At 37.8% G+C, this 14,969-nt stretch overlaps 1 protein-coding gene across 1 annotated transcript in view; it reads right to left on the bottom strand.

Annotated features, from left to right (window-relative positions):
* The window catches only part of LRRC7 (leucine rich repeat containing 7), a gene marked incomplete at its 5' end in the record, with an annotated part of 77,663 nt that overhangs the window by 41,448 nt on the left and 21,246 nt on the right, over positions 1 to 14,969 (bottom strand). Inside the window, 3 exons of the mRNA XM_006038862.3 lie at positions 3,624 to 5,301; positions 7,821 to 8,001; positions 8,225 to 8,333. Coding sequence (XP_006038924.3) covers positions 3,624 to 5,301; positions 7,821 to 8,001; positions 8,225 to 8,333 — 1,968 coding nt within the window. The remainder of the gene's footprint in view (positions 1 to 3,623; positions 5,302 to 7,820; positions 8,002 to 8,224; positions 8,334 to 14,969) is intronic.

Raw genomic sequence — 14,969 nt, 5'->3', positions numbered from 1 at the left:
TTGCTATTTACTTGTGATTTTATTTTTAAGGGATGTTATGCTCAAGATATGCTACTGTCAGGAGTATCCAAAACATCTTAATCTTTTCCAAGCACTACTGAAATGGTAGGTTTCAGCAGCATATCCACATCATTTGAAACTAAACTATTAGTGGATTCCATTATTGGTAAAGATTCCTGAAATATAAAAAATTAAACTGCTCAGAGTTTCTATGAACAGTGCACATTAGTAGTCACACATGAAAACGTCTGAAAGGCACTCCCATGCCAAACCTGTATTTTAAAACGTTTGCAAAATCAGGACCGTTTAAATATTTCATATAGTTTTGATCAATGTTCGTCAAAAGTAGAGCCGAGCTGAAGACTTTTGTTGCAAATTTTTCACTGAAAAATTCCGTTTCAACAGAACCAATGATTTTAGGAAATTATAATGCTGATAATAAACATTTGTTGTAGAAAATTGGAAAAAATACTTTTAAATGTTTTTAATTTTTGTTTTAAAATTACTTTTGATTTTTTTGTATATAACAATAAAGGGTCAACATCAAAGCAAAACATTTAATGAAATGAGAATTATTCAGAATTTTGTGTTGTGAATAAAAATTGGAACTTGGCTTTTCACCCAATTCAGGATTTCTCAAACCTTGCCATCTTTTTCACAGGATAAAAAATCCATTCCTGACCATTTCTTGTTAAAAGCTGTTTTCAGCGGTAAGGGCTTTTTTATTTGTGGTATTATGTCCATACTTAAAACCTCAATTAATCATGATGATTACATTACAACTGGGAACCAAAATCTGCCCAAAATTATACTTCTGTAAATGAGCACAAATGTGACTTGTAATTACAAAATTATCCTATTTATATGGCTCTCTCTCCTAATACAGCTACTTTTATATTAGTTAGAGTAAGAAATAAAGGAAGAAGAGAAACATAATATAATCTTTAAAAAAAAAACTGATTTTATTTTTAAAGCAGATACTCTTTGACGTGTAAGCTAGCAAGTCCCGCTTCCCTCCTCCATCCCACCTGCCGTGCTTTTCAAATATCTGCGCTACTTTAAAGCTAAAACTTTCCTTTTGAAACTGAACTAGGAGTATTGAAAAAAAAAGTGTGTCCTCTAAACGCTGAGAAATAATGAAATTCCTTCAAATTCAAGAACAAGAGGCAGCCTGGGAGGCATATATCAAAGGAAACCTCCATACACTAGTCCCGGTCTGGCAGCCAAGATTCTGCAATGCCTGAGCCTCTCTGGGAAGGAGATAATGTACCTTCAGTCTGAAAATCAAACTTCATAGCAGCCCAGAAAACTTGGGTTTGGAGATGAGGCAGGTAGGCAGATGCAGAAGTTTCCATTCAGATTTAACTACTCATTATTCACATGGTCAGACTTTAGTGAGAACTGGTCCTAGTTTCTTTCAACTGAACAAAGAACTGGGCAGTACTTCAGGATCAGATTCTCCTTCTGTCCCAGCAGCATATAAGGACTGAAAGGCACCATTATGGGGACTCAGAAGAATTCCCTAGATAGCCTTATGCTCTACATCTTACAAGCCCCAGCAGAGGAGATTTGTGGGTTTGGAAACAAGATAATATAAGGGAAAGGTCCATAAGGAGACTCTGGAAGATTGTGCGTTAGCCTTTAGACAACTTATCTAGGGCAGTGGCTCTCAACATTTTTAGACTCAAGGCACTTTGGAGAAAATGCCAGCTCTTAGTTTTTACTAGTGTGTTTAACTACAGAAAAATAATTGAGGAATTCTTCAGTTGCAAAAACTCAGAAAGGCCACAGCAGGTCAGAATGCTTTTGACACTCTGGATTCCTATTTGAAATCTCTGGGTTTAACTTCTGAATCTTGTGTAGATGTTTGCACACCTAACAGTGCCACATTGAGAATCACTGCTCAAGTGGCTGTATAACGTTTGCTGAGAGTCACTCCTGACCTGAGAAAAGCCCTGGGTCTTGGAGGATGTAGAGATGTGCACAAATGTTCTGGCATTTATACTGCAATCTAAGTGCTTTTTAATTTTTTTTCCTACAGTACAAACCTACAACATGAACCAGGACCCCCTGTAGTTACAAATCTGAACAGGGAACTTATACAATACTCATAATTTATATTCTTAAGTAAAATAAAATCAGCTTGCATAGTTTAGCAGCTGGACTGGATTAAAGAGTTAATAAACAGGTTTTAAGGGAAGAAAAAACAATTTTAAATTTCTTGGTTTGCCTGGCATTTCTTTAACAGTGCTCTGTGGCATGCTGGCCACCGCATGCCACAGAGCACTTTTACTTCCTTTCTCAAGGGTCCTTTCAACTGAAAGTGAGAATGATTATTTGGTTATAAAGGACACCTACACACATGCCCAATGCCTGCTCCGGTACATGCTAATTAGCACACTACAGCAGCCTGGAGTCACATGCATTCAGTACCCCCATGCTTCAAGATGGCGGCAGGGGCACTTTAACTAAAGCTCATTGAGTTTTAATTAAAGTGCCCCCAGCACCATTTTTAAGCGTGGGATGCTGAACGCATGAGATACTGCAGGCACTTTAATTACAGTGGCTCCTAAGAGCAGCTCTAATTAAAGCACCCACTTCCCACCCTGAGGAATATGTAAACACACCCAAACTGTGCCTAAAAGGATGGGATTAAAGCTGGCTTCAGGTAGTCTGGGAATGTAAAATAAGGCAGACATCATTTAAAAAAACAATTAATTTAAAATAGTAGAGAAAGACTTATTCTGCTTGGAACTATTATAGTTTGCTTGTTCTGGTCTGAACTGTAATACCTAGTTGGACAATATATTTAATAACAGACCCTAAATAATTACATTTTAAAGTATTTTTGTAACAATAGGTATAATTTTTATCTCAGTTAAACTTGGCATAACTGATGGGATATGATCAGTTGTGGGATAAAATAGGCTCACTAAATTTAAAGTAACAAAACAACAAACTAAGTTAGGATATGAAATCATTGGCTACTGATACCATTCTGGGACATGCCAGAAACGCACCCTTTCTTGTGACCTGGATTCAGAAATTAAAAAATGATTTACTTTCTACCAGATCCAGATACCTAAATTGTTAGGTTTATTCTGACAGTATCTCTACCCAGATCATTCACTGTCCATCTTATCTCCAGTTTCTGGTATGGTTTAAAAATTCTTCCCATATATTTAAAAAACCAACGAGTTAAATACTGTAATTACTTTTCTGGAAAATAAGAAGAGTTGAGTTTAAACTTGCATTGTTGTCTCACCAAGGCTTTCTTGTTTCCTTCAGATCCCTTTATCATGGCTAACGCTGTCTTGTGGTAGAGGTTTTGGTTTTAGTGTTCCAGACAGTGCCACAACAATAGCTAACTGAAGAATATGCACAGTAACAGATGTTTTACATCAACTGCTTTTAGACAAAGCCTCTCTAATACATCTATCCAAGAACCATTGACACTAACTATATGCCAAGAAAAACCCTTCATAGCGCCCTCCCCTCCCCCAACACAAATACATGGAATTTCATTATAGGAAATTCTGATATTAACCAATGTTCGTGCACATACTTTGAAATATCAACACACAAAACTAAAGGCATTAATTGCAGAGAAATGCCAAACATACCCTGTCTAACCTTCTAGCTTCTATATGTCTAAGTAGCTGTTGTCTCCAGTCAGCAGGCATTTTAGCACAGCTCTCATTTCCCTTCACAGGGGTGGGCCTTGTCTTTATATCACTGTTATCTGACGGCTTGTCACCATAGTTACCCAAGTTATAGTCAGATGGTATCTTTTCCAATAGAGCTGCCATTGTAGGCCTAGCTGAAACTGGCCTGGTTTGGGATGTACCATAACTCTCTGTACTGTAGCTTCTTGCAGACAATGGCCTCCTTTGGGTAAGGTTTTTAACTGGAAAACTTCCAGACTGGGCTTTCACTTCTTGATATGAAGGGTGTTCATCTTCATACCTGCCATTCCTTTTGAGGAACTGAGATTCAGACACTGAGATGCTGCTTTGGCGTTCCATAGCTCCTCTATACTGAGGTCTGCTATACCTATCACTCTGAGGCAGTTCATGAGGTTCACTGACTCTTCTAAACATTGACATTTCAGTGGAACTTGCCAATGAATCTGCTCTTCTCAAAAATCCTGACCTTGACCCCTGGCTTGAGAACTGAGCGTTCACAACCTCCTCATTAACTGAAGGCTGGGAGAATGAAAACATGTGCTCCATGGGGGGGTATCCTCTATAAGCTCTCGGACTAATCAAATCCTGGGTAATGTTTTTACTTTGCTGGGGAACATATTCAGGATTGTGTTGAAATGGTGGTGGTAGCCTCTTTTCTGCTTTAACTTCCACGGCTCCTTGAGGATTGAAGCTTTGGTCAAACTGATACACTTTTTTTGTCACAGAAGGCTTTTGCTGCTGCTGTACCTTCACACTTCCATAATTCAGCAACTCATCATCTAGCATTGGTACCGACTGGCTACGAGACATACTAGACATACCATGTTCCTGTCCTATCATTTTGTCTGGTCTTTCATGCATGCCGGTAGCATCATTACTGGATGCATAGTTCTCTAATGGTATATTATAAACTTTATATGCACCAATGTCTATCTCATCAATACTCTGTGACTTCTTAAATTTATTAGTTTTTAATTCTCTCATCATTGGAGAAAGCCTCTCTGTACTCTTGCTGATTGAAATAATGCTTTTAGAAGGCTCTGGACGACAATGAATATGTGAAAAGACATTACTAAGACTTCTGTTAGCATTTGAATCGTGATATTCCCATGGTATTCCTGGAGAAAAAGTGCTAGTTATTTCAGGAGATTCTTTAATGTGATCTTTCCTTTCAGGCAAAGGGCTGGTGGTGGGGGTGCTCTCCAATTTAGAAGGAAAAGCTGTCCTGTCTTCAAAAGGACTAGGAGTTCTGGTCCAATTTTGCCAAGGATTGGGAGGAGGCACTTCTGAGTCAGGTGTGTTTCTGAGTGTAGGTTGTTCAAGTTCCAGGGGAATGCCAACTATCCTGTCCTGTCTAATTAAAGGCCTGCGTCCATGAGCAGATGTGCTTCTAGATTTAGAGCTTAAGAGAGGGTTAGTGCCAGAATTTTCCATTGTGCTCTCCTCTGCAACAAACCCTGTGTTGTCATAATGTGAACCATCATTCCAGCTATCAGGGAATGTGTCACTCATTGGTCGCCGATCATTGCGTTGCTGCAGGTTTCCTGCTGGAGCAGACTCTCGCTGGCTGAGTAATGGCTTTGTTTCAAGAGGCTGTGGAAACGACTGTGCAAGTCTGCAAAAAATAAAAATAAAATGAAATGAAGAACATATGGCCTCTTTTCAATGTGTGAGCAATTAGCAGAATGCTATGCTTACAAATCATCTTAGTATTCTCTGATATACAGTTTTAGGCTTATATGGTGATGTGTAGAAATTATGCTAGTGCTTCACAGTGAATACATCTGTAGGCTTTTTTGAATTGGAATACAGGGAATATAACTCTAGAAACAAGCAAAAGATCAAAAGTCCAAGGTAGAGTAGACATGGACAAATTACTGCTGTCTGTTTAAGTCTAGAAAGCCTATTTCCTACTGCTACAATTCCAGTTTTTAAAATCAGTGCAGGAGTAAGTTTTTCACATTTGAATTTTTGCAAACATGTTTCACACACCATTTTCTGCATTTGTGTGTCCTTACAGCCAAGATACTTTGCATGCAAGCAGAGCAGATTACGCAATTTGCATTTTTAGTAAGAAGGGACTAATTGAAATCCTTGTATTTAAGGTTATCTACTATTTTCCATTTTTAAAGATTCATATGATTTTTTTGAAAAACTCTCAGAATATTTTTATTTGCATCAGACCTCTGAAATTTAGCAAAGAGAATTGTCTTTTTTAGCCTATGTAAATTCATTTTTGCTGAGATAGAAACTGCTGACCCCAAATTCCTCTCTGTCTAATAGATGGCTTGGGAACATTTTGGAAGCCTGCCCATATATTAACAAAATATGAAAATGCTACAGTGAGACCCATACTGCTGCAAAAGCAGCTGTAGCACATATTGCACTGGGACCACAGAGTAGCTCTCACCATGTGAGGGGGGAGGAGAGTCAAACTGAGCTCGCTTTAACACTCAGACCCAGTCTTCTGACCCCAGTCATTCCATCTCTACACAGACACTTGGAAATTCTTCAACTTCCAGTTGGGTAGTGATCGTTCAGCTGAGCTCCCCCCGCCCCTCACAATCCTTGTCTACATGTATCATGATGCTCTTTTTAATTAGAATTATAAAAGAATCATAGAATCATAGGGCTGGAAGGGACCCCGAAGGATCACTGGGTCCAGCCCCTGCATGAGCTGGAAAGACATCTGGAGTCAGATGACCCCAGCTAGGTGACCATCCAGTCTTCTCTTGAAGACCTCTAGGGTAGATGACTGCACCACATTTGGGGGGAGCTTGTTCCATAGTCCAGACACCCTAGTTGTAAAGAAGTTTTTCCAACATCACAATCATATTTTTTTTATATTACACAATCATATTTTTCCCCCCCAAGACTTCCAGTCCTATTCAGTGTAATAGCTGAATATGTAAGGTTACATCACCAGATAAGGTTGCAGTACAGGTAACTGTAAATCTGAATTTCCCAAAGTCTGAGTGTTCTAAGCATTGCAACCTGAAAGGGGTTGGGTTTTTTGGTTTTGTTTAAAAAAACCCACCCAACTTACCATATTTTCTTGCTAACAACTCACACCAAAATAAAATATGTTCCTTGTTTTGAAAGGCAGAATAAAGAAAAAAGGATCTTTCCTGGTTGTAAGTAATGGAATAGCAGCAACTAGAGAGCAGAGCCTGCTCACTCTTTTGCTTCCCATGGAGGGCATGCATATTTTACTTTCACTTTTGCCCCATAATTGACAGAAACTGTATTCCATATGTCATGAGCACTATAATTCCCAGCAGCTGTTTTCTGTGGGAAAAGTGTGTTGTATGCAAAAAATACCATATTTTGAAGAAATGTGGATGAACACATATAAAAGAATTGGGCAATAAAATGCTCATGCCAGTAAAGATCTGGATATATTGACTCAACAAATTGGGCAATAATGAATGAAATTGCTGAAAAACTGATGCACAGTGGTCCTGGACTTTGGGTGCAGTGGGGCAAATTGTGTCTCTGTGGCAGTGCAATGATTCTCTCAAGCCAGTTTATCTTGTTTGGGGAAATTTTCCAAGATGTTGGACCTAACCGGGCAGCACAGAACTGATAATAGCTACTCTTATGCTACTTTCTTTGCTGATGCTAGTGCAGGGACGTGGCTGGGCAAAACAGGACATTAATAGGTATTGCTCTGCCCTGACAATCCCCTGATGCTAGAATAATTTCTTTGGGCTGTTGACAGACAGTTTAAATTAAAACAATTCTGGATGATTTCTTTGTGCAGAGGTACAGGAGAAACTCAGCACGGAGGGTGCATAAATATAATTTATTTATATTCTGTCAATTCTAAACTGTGCCAAACACGCCTCAGTTGCCATTCCCAATCTGTGCCTTTTATCTGAAAAGCTTGTATTCTGTTTCTATTTCTGCGCGCTTTTAGTAGGTTGTTATTATATGTACCTGAAAAAGGCATATGACTATAGACATTTAGAAAACAGAAGTCCTGATGGTGCACTGCCTCTACCCCATGCAGTTATCTACACCTGTACATAAACTGGCTTTTGTCAACCTCTATGACCAACTTTTGCCCAAGTACATATGACTACCCAAGCTGGAAGACAACAGAAAAATCACACCCAATAAACAGAAACACACCTGTTACTCCACAAAGCATTATTCACTGTCTCTTTAGCTGTTGACTGCAAGGATCCCATTTTAACACGAGCATTAGAGGACCCTGAGGAAGCCTGGGATGGCGAATAGTCTGAGTAAGTGCCTGAGGAAACGCTGTTATTCAGACAATGGATCTTATCTGCTTCAGACTCATCTGTTGATTCTGAAATAAAACAAGCATTATCTGGCACGAGGACATTTCAACACTAGACTTTCAGGAAATCTGATACCATGCATATCCATGAACACATACTTGTAAAACTGCTATAAATCAGAGGATGATATCTAACGCCTCAGAGGATGATGTATTACACTTCAAGCTTATCTACTGCACTTATATTTATTACACAAACCTTCATGTAGAAGTTTAAAAATCAAGACAGTACCTTTTTTTTCTTTACCGAGAAGAACAAGTTTAGGTTGGTACAAAGGAGTCTCAGCAATTGAAGGGCGAAGTTCCCCTATCCTCATATCATTAGGGTGTCCAAACGAATCCTAAGGGAAATAATAGTATTGAAGAATGGAAGTAAAATCATAATAGAATATAATTGCAAAAGGCAATGAACAGAATTTAACAGCCACATTTCAGCGAACATGGAATTACACCAACCCGAGGACAGATAGTGAGATTACGCTAACCATGAGGAATTTGTCACTATAATTCTGATTAGTCATACAACAATAAGACTAAGTACTAATCTGATAATGGCACACTTATTTTGAAAGTACAGGTATGCTAGATGGAATTATAAGATGCATCAAGGCCACATGCACATTCTTGGTGGCATAAAGTTTACAAACATGTAAAATTTAAGTAGAACTGACTGAAATCTCAGAATAAAATATTCTCGTATTATTGCAGGCTTATCGATTTCTCATTCATTTGTCCTGACTCTTCTAAACATTGACATTTCATAAACCTATGTATTGAGAGCAAATCCCAACATGGCTAAGCTTCAGAAGGTTTCCTATACAATAAAAGCTGAAAAAGCACTCTGCTACTAAGATCTCTGGAGCAAAAAACTTAATTTACAAGGCAAATAGAGCTTAAAACAAATAAGTGACAGGTCATCCTAACTGAAATCTGTGAGGATTTGGGTTTATTGTAAACTGAAAAGAACATTTTAGGAGTCATAACTTCTCTCTACCAGAGCAACCCTTATTATATTGGTCTGAAATGAAACATATTTGTAAAAACAAGATTATGCTAGGTATGCAACACTTAAAACTTTAAAAAGAAATAAGGTTTGGAAATTAAGAGGGAACTTTAAAATTTGATAGCATCCAAAAGGTCCTGATTCATCTTTGATCCATTTTAACAACTCTTGCTTTACAGTACTTAGCATTTATGTTTTTATTCCCCTCAAAGTACTTTACCACGAAAAGTAAGCATTTTTATTCCAATATGAAGATAAGGAAACAGAGGCAGAAAGGGACAAAGCAACTTACCCCAACTCAAAAAGCAAATCAATGGTAGGGGCAGGAAAAGAACCCAGGTCCACTGATTCCTAATCCAACATACTACTCATAAATCCATGGTCACTCCCTTAGGTTATGTTTATAATATATACCATAGTTACTCGAATAGAAGATCTGGGTATAAGACAGCCCCCCAATAATTAGAGTCTGTATATGGAAAATTGATATATTTCCTATACTTTTCCTGGTATAGCATCTGATTATTGAAGGTTTGCTTTGAGTTTGTCCCCCTCCCACTGCTACAGAAGGGAAAATAAATCTAGGGGGATCAGGTGGTCCCTTTGCCTTCTGCCCCCCTAACTTTTCCCCCCTCCAGCCCTTTCTTCCCCGCCCCCCTCTCAGCCATACCGTCAGACCCTGCTCTCTCTAAGCATGTGGAAGTGAGGGGCAAATTTGAAATCACTGATTTTGAAATAAACATGGCTGCAGCAATTTGCATATAGGCAAATTACTAGGGGTGCCAATAAACTTAGTTTATCCAGAACTGAGACATTTTACCTTTTCTGAAATCGCTGCAAGTTTTAGCGCACACACTCCATAAACACACTTTTTAAGCAGCTATTTTATACCTACTTATATATAGTATAAAATACACATGATATTAGTCCAAAGCCAAAAGGCTCATGATTTATCATTGCTCGGGCCCTGGCAGAGTTAACAGCATTTCAAGCTATGGTGACCCCATAACTCAGCACTGCTCAGTATGTGTGTGTACTTCAGACACCTCCCACAAAGGATCCGTGTGCTAACTTGCCCCCCGCTCATGACTGGAACTGGGTGGTCTTGTCATGAGTCCTGGGATCCTCCAAAAATTTATATGCAGATGAGTGGGGATCCTGGTTTTCCCTGATAAAAAATTGCAAATATTATGATAACCCCCCCAAATCCATGATTAAAATAAAAGTCGTCCCCCCGCCGCAAAGGCCCTTGGCCTTGCTGGTGCCCCTCACTCCCCCACAACAAACCCCCAGCCCTGCCTCTGCCCCTCACTCCCTTCACAACCCAAGAACTGCTGGTGCCCTTCACCCAGTTCCACTTCATGGAGGGTGGGCCATACTAATCATGTGCGACAGGCTAAGAGAGGGGGTGACAGAGGGATTCTGACTGAACTGCTTGGGGCCCTGTTTGGTGATGTCTGCCAGACATTTAAGGGTGGTGAAGAAACAGGAATGATTGGAAATGGAAAAGAAGGACACAGCTCAGCTATGAGAGTGAAGAGGAAGTAAAAATGTATTCAGTGTATTGGTCCAGCACGACTTGAAAAGGAGTCAACACTGATGGGGTCTGAGCTCATCGGGCACTACCATGTATCTTATTCAGACGGGCTGTACTAATCCTTGTGGTAGGTTCCCATGAGCATGTCTGCCCAACATGGGACATGTTTTATATAGTCATGCTTAGTGTTGGCTGTGTTTAATCAACTCTCTAGCTGGTTTGCATTACTGAGCATATGTTACTTTTGGCAGTGGTTAATGATAGACCATGTATTTAATGAGGTTTCCTTATATGCAAATGTAAGACAAGGAGCTTATCCCCCCATGCTGATTGAGGGGAAAAAACCTTGTTTTATATTCTAGGAATTATGGTAGATTTTAGGTCCAAAAGGAGAAAGGAATGGGGAACTACCCATAGGTTTTAACTATCTGTAAGATATTAATTTTTAACACATTTTCCTTGCTTCCTGACCTCCTTAGTTCTATAAAGTCAAAATGAGTTCTTAGATTTGTACAGTTTGAGCTCCTTAACTTAAAAAATGAAGTGATATATATCTGAGGGACCTTTGCAACTGTTCCAATGTCTTACTGTTACTTTTCCAGTTGTCACCTGCCACATGAAATTATCTGTCCTCATTCCAATGTAACTATTTTATTAAGCCAACCCACCCATTCCTATATGGGCAAGTATTTACAATCTTGTCATTTACAGTCTAGTTGCATTCACCATCTCACTATCACTCATCTACTGCTACTGCTTGACAATCCATTACTTCATCCAAGATTATTTTAGCCCATTTTCAATGACTTAGTTTCTCAAAATATCTACCTTGATAAGTTCTGTTTCACTCGAGAACTTTTTAAAATCAGTACATGCATAGTCCAAACACTCTACTGCCTGACATCTTATACCCAACTGATTTTCTGTACTAACCAACAGTCAGTTGAGTGTCAAAATACACAGAATAAAAATAGAAGTGGAGGAGGGGAACCAAGATAATGGTTTTACAGTTTGTTAAAATGAGGAGATCTCATGACAACCAGCTAGGAGAAAAGAATATGTGAAGAGAAGTTATATATAGAACAGACAGGACCTGAAGGCAGGTATCTTGGAAAGGACATAGGATGGTAGGGAAGATAGGGGAACACAATATCTAAATGAGTTAAAAACAAGATCCAAGCCTCAGAAGAGACCTTGTCAAAAGGAACTAAGGGAAATACAGCCACGAGAATGTTCCTGGCAAGGCTGTTTAAGGTGGATATCTAGGCTCAAGGTGAGATCTTTGAGAAGGTATCTCATGGAACACAGTATCCTGGGTGAACCTGGGGAGTAGATAAGTTAGGAAAGACAGTTTCAAGATGAATATCTTGGGGAAAAGAGAAACAGAAGCTTGGGAAGCTTTGGTTTCAGGAAAATGAGCTGTTCTAAAGACATCTCAGAAAGATGTCTGAGAGTGAGGGCTCCTGGCAGAGTTAGGAATGGGAGAAGAATGAAGAAAGGAGAAAGAGAAGATGGATACTCAGAAGTAGGAGCAAGGGAGAGAAAATCTTGGGAGAAAGAAGTATTTTAGGAGGCAACGTGCACCACTAAAAGTAGCGGGGAATTGAGATTTGAGGGTCCATACCTTCTACAACTTTGTTAATAAGAATATACCATTTAATGCATGTTATAAGACTTGATAAAGAGGATGCAAGAAAGAACAGAGATGCAATATCTGGGAACATGTTTTAATCTAAAGTAGTGTAAACACAAATGCATTTATAAAATGGGCAATATTATATACATTCATCTTACTATTAATCTTAATAAGTATGTTATTTTAATATTTCATAAGATTTATAATTCATTATTTTGAATTTTGAAACATGATTCTTGGCAAAAATATGTAGTAGGGTTTATCACATATGCAGTTTTTGGAAAGTATGATCATACTTCAGTAACTAATATTTTTGTGTTGTAAGTAGATATGCAAGTTCAGAATAGCAAAATGTAGATTCTTTATCAACCAGTTTAATTATTCCCTCAATTTGCTTCTGTCACATACTCCAGTTATTGTAATGTATTCAAGATCTTAAATTATTTTAGTTTAGCTTACAAACAATACCACCTTTATACTATTCCAGATTTCCTATACAAAACAATAGGTATGCACACAACTTAAAGCTGACAATAATGCAGTGGTATTTTTCCTATGTAGCACAATCCTTTGCCACCTGGACATTACAAACTTATCATACAATGTCCATGTTGAAAAAAAAGTGTGCAGTATTCTCAAGCTGTCATATACCTTAATTTTAAAGCATAGTACGTGTTAAGTTTTTTATTGTACTATCAAGCTTTCTGAATGCTCTTCTTTCTCCTTCCTGTTTGGGATTTCCAAATTGAGTTATGATATTGCCTGTATCAAACAGGTAGCTCTTTTGGAATACTTTATTTTCTGTGCCTGAAACCCAGAATGTCAAATTGTGCCATAAAACTTCTGTTAAGTTGTAAGCTTAAAGTAAAACTACTTACTTTAAAACAGAACAAATTACTAGTTTATAAAACTTTTGTTATCTTTTTGTCAAATGATGAAGACAGAGTTCTTTGTTAGCTGCTTGTCTGCTTTGTGAGTTCTTCTAGGATACATTTCATTTGTTCATCTTACCTCCTAGCCAGCCTTCCCTTCCAAAACTCAACATATTTTAATATTTCTTTGCAAAACCCTAAGTGTGAAAGATGATACAAAGTACATAAGCAAATTCTACTTGATTCAGTGCTTCTCCATACAAGAGAATAGCCTAAGTTCATACAAAAATAAGGAGGTATAAAAGAAGATTTATTAATGGAAAAGAAAAAAAGATGCAGAGCTAAACCAAGAACAGAACACAAAGAGAGGCGTGTTGTGATATGGGGGAATTCAATCCTTAGGAATATGAAGAGGAAGGTGTATACAAAATGTATGGGAAAAGGCATGGAGGGTTGTTTCCCAGGAACAAGAATGAAGTATATAATGGTGAATAATCAATCAGGGAATTAAATTTTAATGATTGTTCATGTTGAGATGAATAAGCTGTAAAGCTGTCGGGTGAAAGCATAGCAAACATGTATAAGAAGACTAGAGAAGGAAGGACTTTTAAAATCCTTCAAATAAGAACACAGCTGCACAGGACAAAGCTCCAGATACTGAACAGATGGTAGATGTGGAGCAAGACAGAAGGATTCACTATCACTAAGAAATAGATGTACTTGAGCAGAATGACTGGGTACATGAAAGAGAAACTGTTTCTGAACTAAAAAAATGTACGTCACCTGCTTTTTAGCTGACTAAAAAGCATACAACTACATTTAAAGCCTAGGGAAAAATATATAAATGTAGGATAAAATTGTGGTGGCTATGACTGCCTGGAGATTAGATTTTTTTCTACAAAACAATAAAATAGTGAATAAAGAAAGCAGCAGCAATAGCAACATGTTAAGAAGTAATGAAACAGCTGAAACTTGGGTGCAAACAGATGGGACAGAAAGCAAGGGGAGGAATCAGGATTTTATAATTGTTTCATTGCCTGCCCTAAGCTTTTGTTGAGAAGTATGCCATATACATTGAATGAAAGAATGAATACATAAATAAATAAAATAGCCTTTTAGGGGAAAGTCATAATTTCTCCAAAACAAGTCCTCATAAATGGAGGTAGCAAGGGTTCAGTGGTAGGAAACATTCTATTTAATGTCTATACTTAAATAATAATCTAGCACCTGGAAATAGCTGATAGTCTAAACCTGACTGCAGAAAAGCTACATAGTAGTTGCTGCATAACTGTGAAAAACACCAATTTACATAAGAATATGGCTAGATTAACCAGTTTGGAAAAAAGAATACAAAACAAGCCCATTTAGGAAATTACAGTAAAGGTCCCAATTGTATAGAATATGAGTAAACATGAAAAAGAAATCTGGGTGCCTTGTGGTTGTAAATTTTATGCTGAAGCATGTGGTATGCCAGTGTGTGTAGCATGCAAAACCACAGAGAAAAAAAATCAGTGAAGATACCTAAATCTTCTATGAGTGGTTTTAAAAAATAAGTCCACTGCATGAAGTGAGAGCCAGGTCCTTTTGGGGATATTATATAATTTTTTTTTTTTTTTAAATTGACATATTTTTATAAAACAGAGACAAATAACAAGGTCTCATCAGAAAACACTCATGACATCTCTTGTGAGAAAAGATATTTTCAATCATTTAAAAAGGGATAAGTAAAAGGAGACTAAATTATGGACTAGAAATAGACAATGGAATCTTGCAATGATCTGACAATTTGTTCTTTGAAACAGGTAAGAATAAATCTTTTGTTAGGAGTTAACATGAAGAAGGAAAAACCTTAAGGTTGGACTTTGGAAAGGACTTCTTTAAAAAAATAAATAAGTAAATAAAAAGATAACAGTTCTATATGTTCTATGC

The sequence above is a fragment of the Alligator sinensis genome, unplaced genomic scaffold, assembly GCF_000455745.1.
Source record: "Alligator sinensis unplaced genomic scaffold, ASM45574v1 scaffold1823_1, whole genome shotgun sequence".
Classification (NCBI taxonomy): Eukaryota; Metazoa; Chordata; order Crocodylia; family Alligatoridae; genus Alligator; species Alligator sinensis.
Note: the sequence above shows the minus strand (reverse complement) of the source record. Positions and strands in the feature narration are given on the sequence as shown.